The sequence below is a fragment of the Lolium rigidum genome, chromosome 7 (assembly GCF_022539505.1).
Source record: "Lolium rigidum isolate FL_2022 chromosome 7, APGP_CSIRO_Lrig_0.1, whole genome shotgun sequence".
Classification (NCBI taxonomy): Eukaryota; Viridiplantae; Streptophyta; class Magnoliopsida; order Poales; family Poaceae; genus Lolium; species Lolium rigidum.
This window is the reverse complement of record NC_061514.1, coordinates 280738940-280754675: the sequence shown is the minus strand read 5'-3', so window position 1 is coordinate 280754675 and position 15736 is coordinate 280738940. Positions and strand designations below refer to the sequence as shown.

At 53.8% G+C, this 15736-nt stretch overlaps 1 protein-coding gene across 1 annotated transcript; it reads left to right on the top strand.

Moving 5' to 3' along the window:
• The first annotated feature begins 602 nt into the window (after positions 1 to 602).
• Positions 603 to 10075, top strand: LOC124678498 (histone acetyltransferase MCC1-like). The gene is made up of 5 exons (XM_047214374.1): positions 603 to 795; positions 8407 to 8539; positions 8623 to 8722; positions 8796 to 9024; positions 9790 to 10075. The coding sequence occupies exons 1-5, from the start codon at positions 689 to 691 to the stop codon at positions 9938 to 9940; spliced, it is 720 nt and encodes a 239-aa protein (XP_047070330.1). The 5' UTR covers positions 603 to 688; the 3' UTR covers positions 9941 to 10075.
• Positions 10076 to 15736: the final 5661 nt, after the last annotated feature.

The window sequence follows — 15736 nt, the reverse complement described above, 5'->3', positions numbered from 1 at the left end:
TAGCGGTGGGACAAGCATAAAAAGACATATGCAACATTCTGGGCGATTTGTATCATTTTAAGGTCAACTGCATATGCCCAGACTCGGAACAATTTTGAATGTGATAGTATGAGTGGCAAGGAGCTAGACGAACAGTTTTTTATGTTCGGAACCAAGAGTTGAAAACTGAAACAATTCCATTCACGCGTGTTACACTTCCCGATTCATCCCACCACTTCTCCAGCCAGAGCCGCCAGCTTTCATCTTCTTTGTCAACGCCCCCCACCAAATCGAAGTGTTGAACCGAGGAACCAAGCCAAAGCGCGCTCCCATCCCTTCATCTGAGCCCAGGCGTTGTCCATCGGCAAGGTTAGTTCCGCCCCTCGCTCTGTTTCCGATCAATCATCGCAACCTATTAGGTTCAGGTTACATCTGATTCGGCCCCTCTCGACCTACCTGACACGTTCATGGCGAAATCGTATTACTTGATTGGTGGATTCGTGATGCTAGACTGAGGATTTCTTCGTGTAACCCCCGGAACTGATAATGTAGCTGTGCGTGATAACCCAGATTCGATTCAAAATAGAACTACCCTCGGAGTATAATCCCACGCTGGCTTGGACAGGAATCGGCATTGTGGATGCTGGGGCTGACACACGGATGAGTTGGAGAGAATTGTCTCTAGGAGAGCTCCAGGCTTCAACTCCTCATGTTGGACCCAACATATAAATTCCAACCAACGGTAGAATACCGCCCGATTCGGCTCTCGGATCTCCAGGTGCTCGAGCAGATTCATGTTGATCTGTTTCCTGTAAGGTACAAGAACTGAATGAATGGCACTGTGATATTCTCGGTTATGATGGTGGAATTAGGGATGGCTCGAAGCGGTAAGCCCGACGAAGAGGGCGACGACGATGGCGACCCCGGCGACGCGGCCGCACCCGTCTCTGACGGCGGCTCAGAGGAGACGAGGGCGGAGCCGCGTGGTGGCTCGTGGTCGCCGGCTAGGTCGACTAGGAGGCGCGACAGGTTCTGGGCTCGGCCCTCTCCCTGGGCGGAGGGGGAGGCGAGCTCTTCGGAGGAGGAAGCTAGGTCTTCGGTGGAGGACGACGAGGTTGGGCGGGAGCTCCGGGCGGCGAGCTGCCCGCCGGCCAGACCTACCCTGGGAGGGTTCATTGCGCGGGCGGAGGAGCTTGGGGGCTCCCTCCATCATCGCCGCTTCTCCCCGGGCGGCAGGTGCTCGCGTTTCCCCGGCGGCGGCGGGGGTTGCGCCCCGCGTTTCCGGCGGTTAGGGGACGGGAGCCCTCTCCCCCGGCGGCGTGTTGGTGGGGCTGCTTGGCCCGTGGCGCCGGCCAGGACGGGGAGTTCTGCGCGTCGGCTGCTGGTCGGTGCGCCGGCGGCGGCCGCCGGGGCGGCGGTGCGGGATGGTGCGGAAGGGCCGCCAAACCCTACTGCCACGCTGGCTGAGACGGTTCCTGGGGGTGGGCTGGCTCTGGGCCTGGAGGCTGCGGAGGCCCACCCAATGATGGCCCTGAGTCCTGGGGTGACTCCGGGGCCGCTCTCGTGGGCCGTGGTTGGGGAGCGGGCCCATCTGGCGTCTTCCGGCCCGGTGGAGGCCTTCCAAGCCCGACAGGAGCCAGTTAAGTGGCTTTGGATCCCACGGGGATGCAGAGACCCCAAGCTAGGTTTTCCTGCCCGTGCTCGTGAGGTGCGGCGGCGCGGGCGTTTTGCAAGATCCCTTCACCGCATCCCTCCTCCCTCCCCCTTGACGCGGTCATTTGCTGAGGTGGTGGCGATGGAGAGGCGCGGCGAGCGGGCGGGAGATCGGAGCGGCGCTCGCGGCGGCGACCGTGGGGGAGAGCGGAGCGGTGACTACGGCGGTGGGCGTGGTGGCGACAGGCGTGAAGGGCGCGGTGCCGGAGGCGGCGGCGGTGATGGTCGGGACGGCCGTGGTGCCTACAGCAACAACAATCAAGGCGCGGGCGACTTCTACAACGGTCATGGCGGCGGCGACAACTCCGGCCACGGCTACGGCAACGGCAACAACGGGCAGGGCAACAACCTCAACAACAACGGCTACGGCGGCAACGGCTCGAGCAGCTACGGCTTCGACAGCGGCAACAGCTCCCAGGGGGGTGGCACGAACGGCAACAAGCGGAGGTTCGATGGTGGCGGGGGCGGCGATGACCGGAGGCCCACACCTGATGGTGGCAGGTACGCGGAGGAGGTCGGTCGGGGCCGGCAGCAGGACAGGGAGTTGTCCCGTCAGCGCTCCCAGGAGCCTCCGCGGGCGCAAGGGCAGAGGCAGCAGCCGTACCACTCGGGCTCCCGTAACCAGGGCGGGGGCGGTCGTGCCCAGGGGAGCCAGGGCGGCGCGGGCAGATCCCAGTCGCAGGGTGCGGCGGGCTCCCAGAGGCAGAAGGGCAAGGCCAAGCAAGGGGCTGGGCAGGCGCCGGCGCCCGCAGCCAGCGGAGAGTGCTTCCGCTGCGGGAGGTCCGGGCACTTCCAGTCCGAGTGCTCCTTCGAACCCCTCTGCATCATCTGCAGCAAGGAGGGCCACAGCTCCGCTAGCTGTCCGACCCGAGGCAAGCCCCTCCTGCTGCAGTCCATGGGCCACGCAATTTCGGGCGGTGGCTTCTTCAACATCGACGTGGAGCCGCTTCGCGACGAGGGTCAGGGAGACCAGTTTGCGGCGGTGATCAAGTTCAAAGGGGCACCTTTGTCAGAGTCTCAGCTGTCTGACGAGCTCAAGAACCTCGTGGACGACCTGTGGGACTGGCAGGTGTCAAAGATCACCGAGTCTGAGTTCACGGTGCACTTCCCGTCCAGGGCCACCCTCAAGATGAGCACGGGGAGTGGGAAGCTCTACCTTCCCCTGAGCAAGACAGATGTGGAGATTCGGGAGGCCTTCTTGGCCCCCCAACCGGGGAAGGCGCTCCCTTCGACGTGGGTTCGGCTGACCGGGGTCCCGCGGGACCTTCTGGAGGTGGACAGACTGATGGCGGCCATGGTCATGGTGGGCAGGCCTTTGGAGGTTGATGAGCTCTCCTTGCGGAAGTGGATGACCGAGCCTATCCGGATGCGATTCCAATGTCGCTACCCGGAGAGAATCAAGGGGACTATCCAGGTGTTCGTCAATGGGGTGCCCTTCAACGTGGGCGTGTCGGCTGAGCTGGGTGGTCGTGGCCATGGGACGGCGGGGGATGATGGAGCCCCTCGGCCACCGGCACCGCCTAGGGACGAGGATGGGGACGATGACTCCGAGGATCACAGCACGGGAGACTACAACAAGCATGGTTGGAAGGGGAGCGGCAAGGAGAAGGATAAGGCGGCGGACGTGAGCTCGCTGCAGGGTGGCGGCACGGGCAGGTCCCATGCGCTGCGCACGGAGGGGGCTAGCAGTGCGCCGCAGCTGCGCCGCGGGATGGCGGGCATTGGCGACCAGTACGGGTCCAACCTGGGGTCCCTCCCGTTCCCTTCGCTGACCCTAGGTGGGGCTGGCCGGGCGCTCACCACGGCGGAGGATGCGGACGGGCAGGCGCGCAAGAAAGCCCACGCTGGGGATCTTGAGGAGATCTCCCTCACCTCCGACGACACGGTGTCCATGGTGGTGGATCCGGTCGATGCCTGGGTGCGCTCGAGCCCGGCTGGGGGGGAGCGACCACCCCTCTCCCCTCAGTCGATGATGCTGGTGGATACTGAGTTGGTGGTGGAGGGGCTCCAGTTGGCTGCGCCCTGCGATGGTCGGGCTGGCCAGCCGGGCGCCCAGGTGGAGGTGGAGGAGGCGCTGCGGGTCGGGCCACCCGCGGCTGCGGGCTCGGCCAAGGATGTTCAGGGCGGAGCGACGTACTCCAGGCAGAAGGCCGCCAAGGGCAAGCGCACGAAGACGGTGGTGGTCGAGACGACCCGCAAGAGCTTGAGGAACCGGGGAGCTGCCGCTACCCCCACCATGGAGAAGGCGCAACAGCGGGCGGCGGAGCGGAACTTGGAGACAGGTAATCCTTTTACTGTCCTTGACTCCCTCTCTGACTCTCATCTCTCCCGTGTGGCTTCGGATAGTTGTGTGGTTTTCACCCCTTCGGCAGGGTCTCCTATCGAGGCATTGTCTATGATCCGAGCTAAGGAAAGAGCACAGGCGGCGCTTGCGGAGGTGGCGGCCAACAGGGAGGCTGCGGCGCTGGCCCATGCTCATGCTGCCGGGGAGGCAGCACAAGCGGAGCCCGAGGCGGAGCAGCCGGTGGAGATCCGGGGCGCTGCTGCGCGCATTGCGACGGCCGGGGAGGCCGAGGCTACCTCTCCCTGCGGGGAGGGTCCCGTGCCGGACGGTTTCGATGACCAGATGCAGGGAGCATCTAAGTCCGGCACGGTGCAGGGGAAACGCGCGAAACGCCTTACTTGCCCAGTTTTGGCGGTGCGGAAGGGGCGGGGCAAACGTACAGTTGCTAGATGAAAGCTCTCTCTTACAACATTAGGGGTTTCGGTCGGGAGGGCCGACGAACCCAACTTAGGGATTATATTAGAACCAACAGGTTGGACATCATCGGGCTTCAAGAAACCATTAAGCAGGACTTCTCCACTGCGGAGTTGCGGAGCCTAGAGGTGGGAGGCCTCTTCGCTTGGAATCATCTACCGGCGGTTGGTCACTCCGGCGGTATGCTCCTGGGATTTAGGGATGAATCCTTCGAGGTTGGGGCGTGGAAGATGGGGACCTTCTTCCTCAGCGCCACCGTTTTGCAGCGCAACATCAACATGAAGTGGTGCTTTATGTTGATCTACGGTCCGGCTGACCATTCCCGCACTGAGGAGTTCTTGGGGGAGCTCGAGCTCGCGGTCCAGCAATGCACGGTGCCTTTGGTGGTGGCCGGGGATTTTAACCTTATCCGGTCTGATCGGGATAAGAACAATGGGAACATCAACTGGCCTCGGATTCGTAGGTTCAATGACTCCATTGCGGCCATGTCGCTTCGGGAGATCAACCGGGCGGGGGCCCGCTTTACCTGGACTAACAGACAACTCTGTCCGATCAGATGTGTGCTGGACAGGGTTTTTGTTTCGCCCGCCTGGGAGGCGGCATTTCCTTTCTGCTCCGTGACGGCTATCACTAGGATTGGGTCAGACCACAACCCACTCCTCCTGGATAGCGGGGAAGTCACGGTTCGGAGACCACCACGGTTTTTCTTTCAGACATGGTGGTTCCGAGTGGCGGGCTTTGGGGAGCTCATCTACGGCAAAATACACCGCTACCTGCACGAGCTGGGACCTCACTGGGACAGCATTGATGGATGGCAATGCATTGCTCGGAACCTACGCCAATTTCTTAAAGGCTGGGGAGCCAATTTGGGGAAGGAGCGGAAGGTTTTTAGGGCTGACCTCCTGGCGCAGATCGACGGTCTCGACCGGCAAGCGGACTCCGACGGGCTGGATGAGGAGGGTTGGGCCCTCAGATACCATCTGGAGGATCAGCTTCTCCTCATGGACAGCCTCGAGGAGGAGTACTGGAGGCAACGCAGTAGGGTGCGTTGGACGGTTTTGGGGGACTCCTGCACGGCGTATTTCCACGCCATCGCCAACGGGAGGCGACGGAAGTGTTCGATCCCTCGGCTTGTCACGGACCACGGGGAGGTCGACGAGCAGCTGGGCCTTATGGAACACATTTACTCGTTCTACCGTGGCCTTATGGGTTCTAGGGGGGAGGAAAGGGTCTTCTCCCTCCACTCTGACTTGTGGTCTGGGGACCATCAGATCCTCCCGGCGGAAAACCTGGCGCTCGAGTTGACCTTCACTCCTGCTGAGCTTGATGAGGTCCTTCTCAGCATGAGGCCGGATTCCGCGCCTGGGCCGGATGGGTTGCCGGTTACCTTCTTCAAGCGATTCTGGGGAATCCTGCGAGAGCCCATCCTCAAGATCCTGAACGACTTCGTTCTGGGTAGGGTGGATATCGCGCGTCTGAACTTTGGGGTCATCACCCTGATCCCAAAGGTTAAGGGGGCGGACACAATCAAGCAGTTTAGGCCTATAGCGCTTATCAATGTCATCTTCAAGTTTGTTGCAAAGGCGTATGCAACCCGCTTGGCGCCGATTGCTCATAGAACCATTGATAGAAGTCAGACTGCTTTCATTCGGGGTAGATGTCTGCATGAGGGGGTACTCGCCCTGCATGAGATTGCACATGAACTCCATGCCAAGAGGCTTGGGGGCCTCCTGCTTAAACTCGATTTCGAGAAGGCCTACGATAGGGTGAACTGGGACTTCCTCCGAGAGATCCTGCAGCGCAAGGGTTTTTCGGACATGAATGTCCACAGGTTAATGCAGTTGGTCATGGGGGGCCAGACTGCGATCAATATCAACGGAGAGGTGGGACCCTTCTTCCGTAATGCGAGGGGTGTACGGCAGGGAGACCCCCTCTCGCCGATCCTGTTTGACTTCCTTGTGGATGGCCTCGCGGCTATGCTGGCCAAGGCTAACTCGGCTGGCCACATCCGAGGGGTCGTCTCTCACCTCATCCCAGGGGGGGTGACGCATCTTCAGTATGCTGACGACACCCTTGTCATGATTGAGCCCTCGGATCTGGGGATTGCAAACCTTAAGTTCCTACTGCTCTGCTTTGAGAACATGTCGGGTCTTAAGATCAATTTTGACAAGAGCGAGGTTTTCGTGACAGGGGTCACGGAACCGGAGCAGCGCAGGGTTGCGCACATGCTCAACTGTAAACTGGGTAAGCTCCCGATGAAATACCTTGGTTTACCGGTGAGTAGTCGGGCGCTTCGGGTAGCGGATTGGGAATTCCTACCGGAGAAGGTGGGTCACAGGGTGGAGCCTTGGCAAGGTCTCTTTCTTGCCTCGGCCGGCCGGCTTGAGCTCACTAACTCCTGTCTTTCGAGCCTGCCTATGTTCGCTATGGGCCTGTACCTTTTACATGACTCTACCCATGCGGCCATGGACAGGCCTCGTTCCCGATTCTTTTGGGAAGGAGTCGGCAAGGGGAGGAAATACCACATGGTGGATTGGGCCACAGTGTGTAAACCTAAGCAATTTGGGGGCTTAGGGATCCTCAACACCAAAACCATGAACATTGCCCTGATGTTGAAATGGATTTGGAAGTACTACCAGTGCACAGGGGGATTGTGGGCTGACTTGCTTCGGGCAAAGTACCTCGGGGAAAGGGATTTTTTCTCTAGGGATGTGCCGACTAGGGGCTCCCAGTTTTGGAACTCCATACAGAAACTTAAATGGTATTTCAAACTCGGAGCTCGTCATAAGGTTCACAATGGGAAGTGGACCTACTTCTGGCTTGACTGGTGGTCGGGGCGCGGGCCTCTTAAAACTCGCTACCCCCTCCTCTTTGGTTGCTGCTCCAACCCCTTCGCCACGGTTCATTCGACTAGGGTGGTCGATGGTAATCCCGGGGAGTGGCGTATCCGGTTCCGACGGCATCTTGGCTTGGCGGAAAAGGTCGAATGGGATGATCTTTGCCGTGAAATTAACGGGTTACCGGACGAAGTAGGGAGTGACCAGATTTCTTGGTCCCTGGAGCCCTCTGGGGAGTACTCTACGAGGTCGGTGTATTGTGGACTCCTGCAGGGTGCAGCAGTTACACACTTCAAGGAGGTGTGGCGGACACGCGTCCCACCCAAGATCAAAGTCTTCCTTTGGCAGTTGATTCGAGGAAAGCTTCCATCCTGCGAACAGGTGGCCAAGAGGCGAGGGCCGTCCAATGGCCTTTGCGCTCTTTGTGGTGAGGTGGAGGATTGCAATCACATCTTCTTCACTTGCCCCATGGCGGGATACATGTGGGCCGGGGTTAGGGAACTCCTACACTGCACTTGGAACCCGGCGGGGGTCGGGGATTTCATTGCCTTAGCACAGGGTTTGCTAGGACCCCTTCGTAGATTAGTATGGTTTACCTTTGCGGCCCAATGCTGGGCCCTCTGGCAGATTAGGAACAAACTAACTATTGAAGGGAAACTGATCGGCAATGCAGCTGACGCATTCTTCCACATGTTGCTTTATATGCAGTCTTGGAGGGTTCTGGTCAGACCGAGGGATCGCGCGTTGCTGGACTTGGCGGTGGACGAGGTCAGGAGGCTGCATGCGCGGACTAGGGCGACTTAGCACTTTCGACCCGCTTCAGGGCTTTGTATCCTACCGCTTTGTACTTATGGTGCTGGGCTTAGCACAAGACGTGTTAGCTGTTACCCGTTCTTGGCTGCGCGTGTGTGGCGTGAGTCGTGTGTTGGATGTAAACTTTGACTTTGGTCGCTTGCTTTATTTATAAAGCTGGGTCTACGGACCTTCGGTTTAAAAAATATTCTCGGTTATGCCCAAACTGTAAACTTGCTCGCAAACTGTTTCAATGTATTGTTAGATATCTGCATAAGTTCCTCTTAAATTTTGCCTCAGTTATTCGTTGTGCCTTTTCTTCTTGAGGTATGAGAGGGATTTCTTCCTGGATGTTGTTAATGGCAATGGCATCATATCCTGGGGCGCTGTCGACACGAGCAGATCAGATGAGCTTGTTGGGTTTGTTACCACCAAGATGGTTTCTGCACAAGACAGTGAGGTACAACAAGTTCTGAAAACGAAAAAAAAATCTGATTTTATTGAGATGATCATAATAGAGCTAATAATGATCTTAATTTGCAGATTGAAGATTTGTTTAGCAACAGCTGTTTGTGGAAAGACCCGACTCTTGTGTATATACTAACACTCGGCGTGGTAGATCGTTACAGAAACCTTGGCATAGGTTAGTGCCTATTGCCGGATTTTCTTTATTTTTCTGAAAATTCTGCTGACCATGAAAAAACTTCGACGTGCAGCATCTTCCCTGGTTCAGGAGGTGATTAAATATGGTACAAGTATCATCAACTGCAGGGGTGTATATTTGCATGTAATTTCATACAATCAACCTGCAATCAGATTCTATGAGAAGATGCTATTTAACCTTGTTAGAAGATTGCCAATGTTCTACTACATTAAAGGACAGCATTACGACTCGTTCTTGTTCGTATACTATGTCCGTGAGGGCCTTTCACCTTGTTCACTACTGTAAGTGCTATCTATACTTTATCATGGGGAAGCTGCTTTTTCCATGTTAAGTAATCTGCAAAGCCTCATCTTTTAGATAAACTGCAAGTTGAGTGCCTGTTTAGCTATCTTACTCGATGAGACAATTAGCGTGTAGTTTTAATTTGTTTCATTATTGGAATTAATGAACCTAAGCTGATCCTGGTCATTGACTGACTAGAACCATCTATAATTCCGCACGGGAGCACCTTTAAATTGTTTTACGTGGTTGAGCATGTCGAATTATTTTAGTGGTTCTCTATGCCATGATTCTAATATTTAATAACTATGCCATGCATTTAACATAGTCTGTTGACCTTAATACAAAAACAGTCAAAGAAATTTCAGCCTTTTGTGTTTTTTTTAAGAAGAACCGTACAGGAGGCTCCGACAGTTTTTTTGACGGTTGTAAGGACTCCCCAAAAATGATGGGTTCTACTAAGAGATAAAAATAAGATATATTCTCTTTAAACATGATACCAAAGCGGGTGCTGTTTTAATTAAATCCATGTAAAGTCTAAATTTACAACCCCAGCAAACTACTCCAAGTTTCATGGTCTACTTTTCGTAACAGTTCCACAGCTCTCCTATTTTTCTACTTCGCTAACACAATTTATTGCCACATTTTTTTAAGGGTCAATATATCTGGTTTCGGGAAGACGGGAATGCATTTTATTTTCATATGATCCCATAATTATCATATGATTCTGTCGGACAGATTGCAACTTATCTTGCTATGTACTTCAGGGGCTTCCTGGAGGTGCTGGTTACAAAGATATGGAGCAACAAAAACCAAAGTACACATGAATGGTCCAGATTTAAGGAATCAAGCACCCTTTTGGTTACACAGACTGATACGAGGATAATCAGCAATGAAGATAAGAGATGCCATGTCTAATTTATACTCCGGGGTGTCTTATTTACAAATGGATGGTGCCTTCTGATGCATTGCTAAATTAGTTGTAATTCATCAAGCATAGTCTTGTTCATGATTATACAGAAAAAATATGTGTAGAAAGAAATTCCATTATCATTTTTTATGTTGGAATATATGTATATTTCTGCAATCTATTCTTGATTAATGTTTAATCCTGAAAGAGGATTTTTTTTGTTCGGGGTAAAATAAGCTTTCTTGCACTTTACTTGGAAACAACTCTGGTAAATGTTTGTTGGAATAGCAACTATTATTCACAGAGGGCCATAGGCCAGTACATGTACATGTGTGACAATGTGGCGAATTTTTTTTAAATAATACGAATTTTTTATTTAAGTGCAAGAATAGCGCGCGTTTTTAAAAAATTTGGAAAGTGTGACCCGGTCGGTCAGCAGCTGGCCGATCGGCCCATAGGAGACCGACTGAAAGTCGACCGACTGAAAGTTGGCTGCCAGAGAACTAATTGGTCAGCTATCGACCAATTGGCCAGCTGTAGACCGATTGGCCCACTATGGACCGATCGGCCAACTACCGACCAATTGGCCTCCTAATCTCCGATGGTTTGCATGTTAGGTTTATTACCCATAACTCGTGTTACTTCTCCCCATTATTTTCCCGCCACCACTTTTCCGCCATATTTTCGACCAATATTGGCTCAATTGTTTCCCGCCGAAATTTGCCGCCCAATTTTTCGCGCCCAATTTTCCCGCCATTTATTCCCACCCAATGTTTGGCGCCCAATTTTCCCGCCCAATGTTTCGCGCCCAATTTTCCCGCCACTTTTTCCCGCCCAATTTCTCCCGCTCAATCTTCCCGCCGAAAGTCATCCCTTGTACCCTATAAAAACCCCCCATCGTTTCCTTGTGTTTCAGTGTATTCTGTAAACAAGATGGATCCCCCATATAAGAATCCCCCCCATCTTTTCAACGAGTTCATGGCCAAACCTCTTCTAGACGAGGCCCGCATAGTGATGAGGGAGAGTAAGGTAGAGACATTTGAGGAGTTCATCAGTAGCGACTCCTTGCTCCGTAAGGTGGGTAGGGAATTTGAGAAATATTCTATTGGGTGGCCAGTGAAGAAGATGCCCGCTCGCAGCCCACGGGAGATAAGGTGTGAGCTTATCAGGTTGAATGAGAAGTGGAAGTCACTAACATGGAAGAATGAAGAAGATAGGGAAAGGGATTTGAAATATCCAGCACGGTGGGCGGTTGAGAGTGAGGACGACGATGATATCTTTGAGCCTAGCAGCAAGGCGAAGAGAGCTGCATCGTCGAAGGGCAAGAGTGGGAAGTCCTCGAAGGGCAAGAGTGCTGCACCACCGGTCGTCGACTCGGACGACGACTTCGAGCCTAGCACTAAGGCGAAGAAAGCTGCATCGTCGAAGGGCAAGAGTGCCAAGTCCTCGAAGGGCAAGAGTGCTGCACCGCCGGTAGTTGACTCGGACGATGACTTCGAGCCTAGCACCAAGGCCATGAAAGCTGCATCGTCGAAGGGCAAGGGAAAGGGTGTGCTGCGTTCTTAGTTTAAGTTTTAGTTTCTTGATGTATCTTAAATTCCGTTGTAGTGATAAGCCGTATTTAAATTTCAGCTCTATTGTATCTTAATTTTCTACGCTGTTTTAATAAAGTACTATTGATTTAGCACGAAATGAAATATGTGAGCGGGAGATAAGTGGCGGGAAATCAAGCGTACATAAATATGTCATACATAAGTGTCTCATACAGGAGTAATGCATACATAAATGTCTCATACATAGGTGATACATCAGCCGGGGGGACGGCGTAGTCTGGGCTGTCGTGGGGGTGGCGTACCACGGGGTGTCCAACCGAACCTGTCCGGGGGCCGACGTTGCGAGCAGGGATCCAGGACCCGGACTCGGGGTCGATCTTGCGTCTCCTGTGTGGGGAGTGGTGGAGGAGTCTGCATACCGACATAGTTCTGCTGTGTGCTGTAATACTCCATGTGCTCAGTGTCCTGATCACTAGCGCCCCATGAAGGATTAGACGCAGTGTGCTGTGTGTATCCTGTGGCACGAAACATAAGTGATGTCAAATTAAATGGAGTATAATTTATACGGAATAGAATAGCTAGAATAGTACATACCCTGCGAGTATCCTCCTCCTCCCATGAAAGGAGCCTGCTGCTGCTGCCACTCGTCGAAAGCAGCTTGCTGCTGATAGTAGTGAAAGTCGTCGAAGGAAGGAGTGTGCTGCTGCTGCTGCCACGACGAACCTCCTGCCTGCTCAGGAGGTGGTGGTCTGGGTGTCGCCGTCGGCGTGAGGCGAGGCCGTGATCCATGCTGTTGCCCGTGAAAGTCGTCGAACGAAGGAGTGTGCTGCTGCTGCCACGACAAACCTCCTGGCCGGTCAGGAGGTGGTGGTCTGGGTGTCGCCGTCGGCGTGACACGAGGTCGTGGATCGTGTCGTGTGGAGGGACGCGGTGGAAGGAGGTGGCGCTGAACGACGTCGGAACTACGGCTACACGTGATAGCCGAGTAGATCCCACGTAGCTTCTCCTCGAGACGCCTCAACCAGGACACCTGCTGGTCGCGCGGCTGCAGAAGAGGCCCACTGGACACTTGACGTGTGTACCGAGCGACTTCATCATGTAAGTCTGAGGTCATCTGGCCCTGCAAAAACATGGTAGATCATGGTATCATATAAACCGTAGAACCCAATACATATAAACGACAAATATGTTGGTGGAAAATAAAAGTATTACGTACCGCGTGCTGTCCACTACCGGCTGTGGACTGAGTCGGGTACATATCGTACATAGACGGTGGAGGCGCCTCAGCTGGATCTATCGGCGGGATGAGGCGCACTCGCGCTGCTGCAGTGTACCTCTGCAGATATGCCTCAAACTCCTGTGGATCAAACTGCTCATCGTGTCGCCAGAGGTGTGTTGTCGCAGTCAGCCGCTCATCAACATACGAGCCAACGCGCTGAAGCCACCATGTCGAGGAGTGGCTCGTACCCTTCCTGTTGTACCTGCAGAAAATTATTGTGTCAGTAAGCCGAACCATGATGAACAATCTTAACCGTAGCGACGCTCTGAACTTACTTGTGGACGTAGGCAGGGAGAGGTGCTATCGGTGGAGGAGGATCGACCAACTGGCGAGAACCGAACTGTCTCATGATCCTCTGCTGGGCCATTACCTCCACGGACACATCGAAGATGATCTTCGACTGTGTCATCCAGTACGCACAATCTCTATAGCAGAGGATTGAGATCCCGCCGGGGTATCTTGCATGCACTGCTGCCGCTGTATAGGGCTCCCAGATCACCGCCCTATCATCGAGCACGTCAAGCTGCTCAGTGAACGCAGGGTAGCAGTTCCTGACCTGATCGCGAGCAAATCGTCTCTGCGGACAGAAAAAGAACTATAGTCAGGTACACACATAGTAGTATAAATTACAAAAGAAATATAGTAATTACATGTACCTCGCGACGTGTCCAAAGTATACCGAACGTAGGCATGTCGATGTGGTCCGCATCATCAAACCCGTTTGCCTCGAAAGGGCGTTCAGCATCTATGTCTGGTCGACCAATTGGGAACCTCTCCCACGACCACAGCTGCAACAACAGTGGACAGCCAAGAAGGCCAGACTTGGGGGAGACAAGTGTACAAGCATTGCACAAACCTCGGTACGTGGCTGCTAGAACCGCGGAACCCCAACTCCGCGGTATGATGTCGTCGGCGGTTGTAGCCTCTGCTATCTCCTGCGCAATGGGGATGTAGCGCCTGCTGATGGTGGTCTGATGGTTCTCTGTGAACATCACCTTCCCAAGCAGCCACATAAGGTACGCCTCGAGACTCCTAGTGATTTGTGCCTCACTCATCGGTGTTGTGAACTGTGAAACGAACAACACGGGTCGATAGTGTCTGAATGATTCGATGCATACACCAAACGAGAAATAGACTCTATGCAGAACCCTGTAAGATGGGAACTCCGGCAAAAACATGTCCCGGATGTTCACATATGTGTCTGGATTCCTCGCCGCGGCGTACGCAGCAAACAAACAACGAGCGTCGTATGCGTCTCGAAACGAACCAAACCTCATTTCCATCGCCCTCTGCTTAGCCCTCCAAGCCTTGCCATAAGATATGGTGTAAAAATGATGCTTCTTAACATTCTTCACGGATGGCGTTTACTCTCATGGCTTGCCCTTCCACTATTTCGGTGTACAACAGACCGAGCTATGAGATTAGACGACGGAGTTGCAATGATCATTGCGGATACTTGCAAGCTCACAACTATGCGGCACAAAGTCGCTCACACGCCAAGTTGTGTCATACTTAGGAACATACCCATGCACCCTTCCGGGACAATTGATGTCCACACATTCCATCGTCAGGTATTTTCCAGATGACACGGTTGTTCTCGGCTGCCTCGACTCGCCATTGCCCACTTAATTATTGCATCCTGCATATGTCGCTTCGACGGAAACATGGCCCCTACGGCGACATTGTTACGGTGATACTCCCGGTTAGAATCAAGACCATCGTTGATTGTCATTGCGGACGAAAAGTTATGATTCCATCTCGCCGGGAATAGGCACCTCCTCCCCATCATCAGACTCATCGGAATCATCAGCATCAATTTCACCTTCTGTATCTTCCTCTTCCATCTGGTTCTGCCTGTATCCATTTTCTTCGTCACCATCAACCTCACCGTCTTCTCCACTGTAACCATCACCTTGGCCACTATAAACATCTTCGCATGGCTGCTCTGTTCAGGCTCGTAACCACCGCCACCGCCGGGTGCTTGGCTCAGCTCCGGCCTGATTCGTAACCACCTCCTCCACTGTAACCGCCTTCAGGAGGCGCTACCTCCTTCGCCACCGGAAGAACTAATGCCACAGGGTTAGTTCCTCTCCTTTCAGACCCTTTTAACCAGCTCACCCACTTAGAGGTATCATCTACATGCCTCAGATACCACAAAATGTTTGTGATCGACTTAGTCCACAATGCATGCACACCCACTGTGTGCACTTCAGGATTAAGCCCGAAACATTACGTCAACCAGTCCTTCACCTGCTCAATTGTCCATGTTCTAGGAGCAGTCATATTCATCTCTACAGATTTGAACTCACTCAGATTAACTCCCATTTCATCTGATCGGACACTACCCATACCATAATAAAATACTATCTTCACTACATCTGTCATCTTTGCTCACCTAAAAAAAATTCCGTCTGCGTCAACTACTAATACCGGCCCACATAAATACACTAACACTGAAACCAGCCTACATTAACCTACACAGTTAACACTAATATGGAAAGATTAGGGTTTACCCTTGTAGCGTGAGCAGCCTCTCCAACAGCAGCAGCACGAACAGCGACGCAGCAGATCGGCACCACCACCAATCCACAGCGAGCAGCTCAGCCCCTTACACCACCATCAACCTCCACCACTTCATCACCATTGTTGCTAAACAGCACCACCAAACGCCTCCAAACCCTAACCCATCTGTAGATCGGGCTTCCCTCAACTAATACCAGCAAAATGGTGAAGTTTTATTGGCTAAATCAGTGGGGATCTGAGAAAAACGGAGTTTTGGAGCTCTTCTCGTGTGCAGCCGACGAACAGCCGGAGGAAGAAGAAAAGAGGAAGGAAGAAAGAAAGAGAACGGGCGTCAAGGGAGCGTCCGCGGGCCGGCGAGAAAATGCCATGCACGGTCGGCCCACGATCGAGCCGATCGGTCGGCTGCTGACCGATAAGGTCTGGTGCCTGGCCCCGCCTGCGACGCATGC

What these genes read in the sequence shown, in the direction of transcription:
- LOC124678498 (XM_047214374.1), top strand. Translation starts at nt 689, where the DNA reads ATGTTGGACCCAACATATAAATTCCAACCAACGGTAGAATACCGCCCG. An exon ending in TTTCTGCACAAGACAGTGAG is followed by an intron (nt 8,540 to 8,622) that starts GTACAACAAGTT and finishes CTTAATTTGCAG; the next exon opens with ATTGAAGATTTGTTTAGCAA. An exon ending in TTACAGAAACCTTGGCATAG is followed by an intron (nt 8,723 to 8,795) that starts GTTAGTGCCTAT and finishes TTCGACGTGCAG; the next exon opens with CATCTTCCCTGGTTCAGGAG.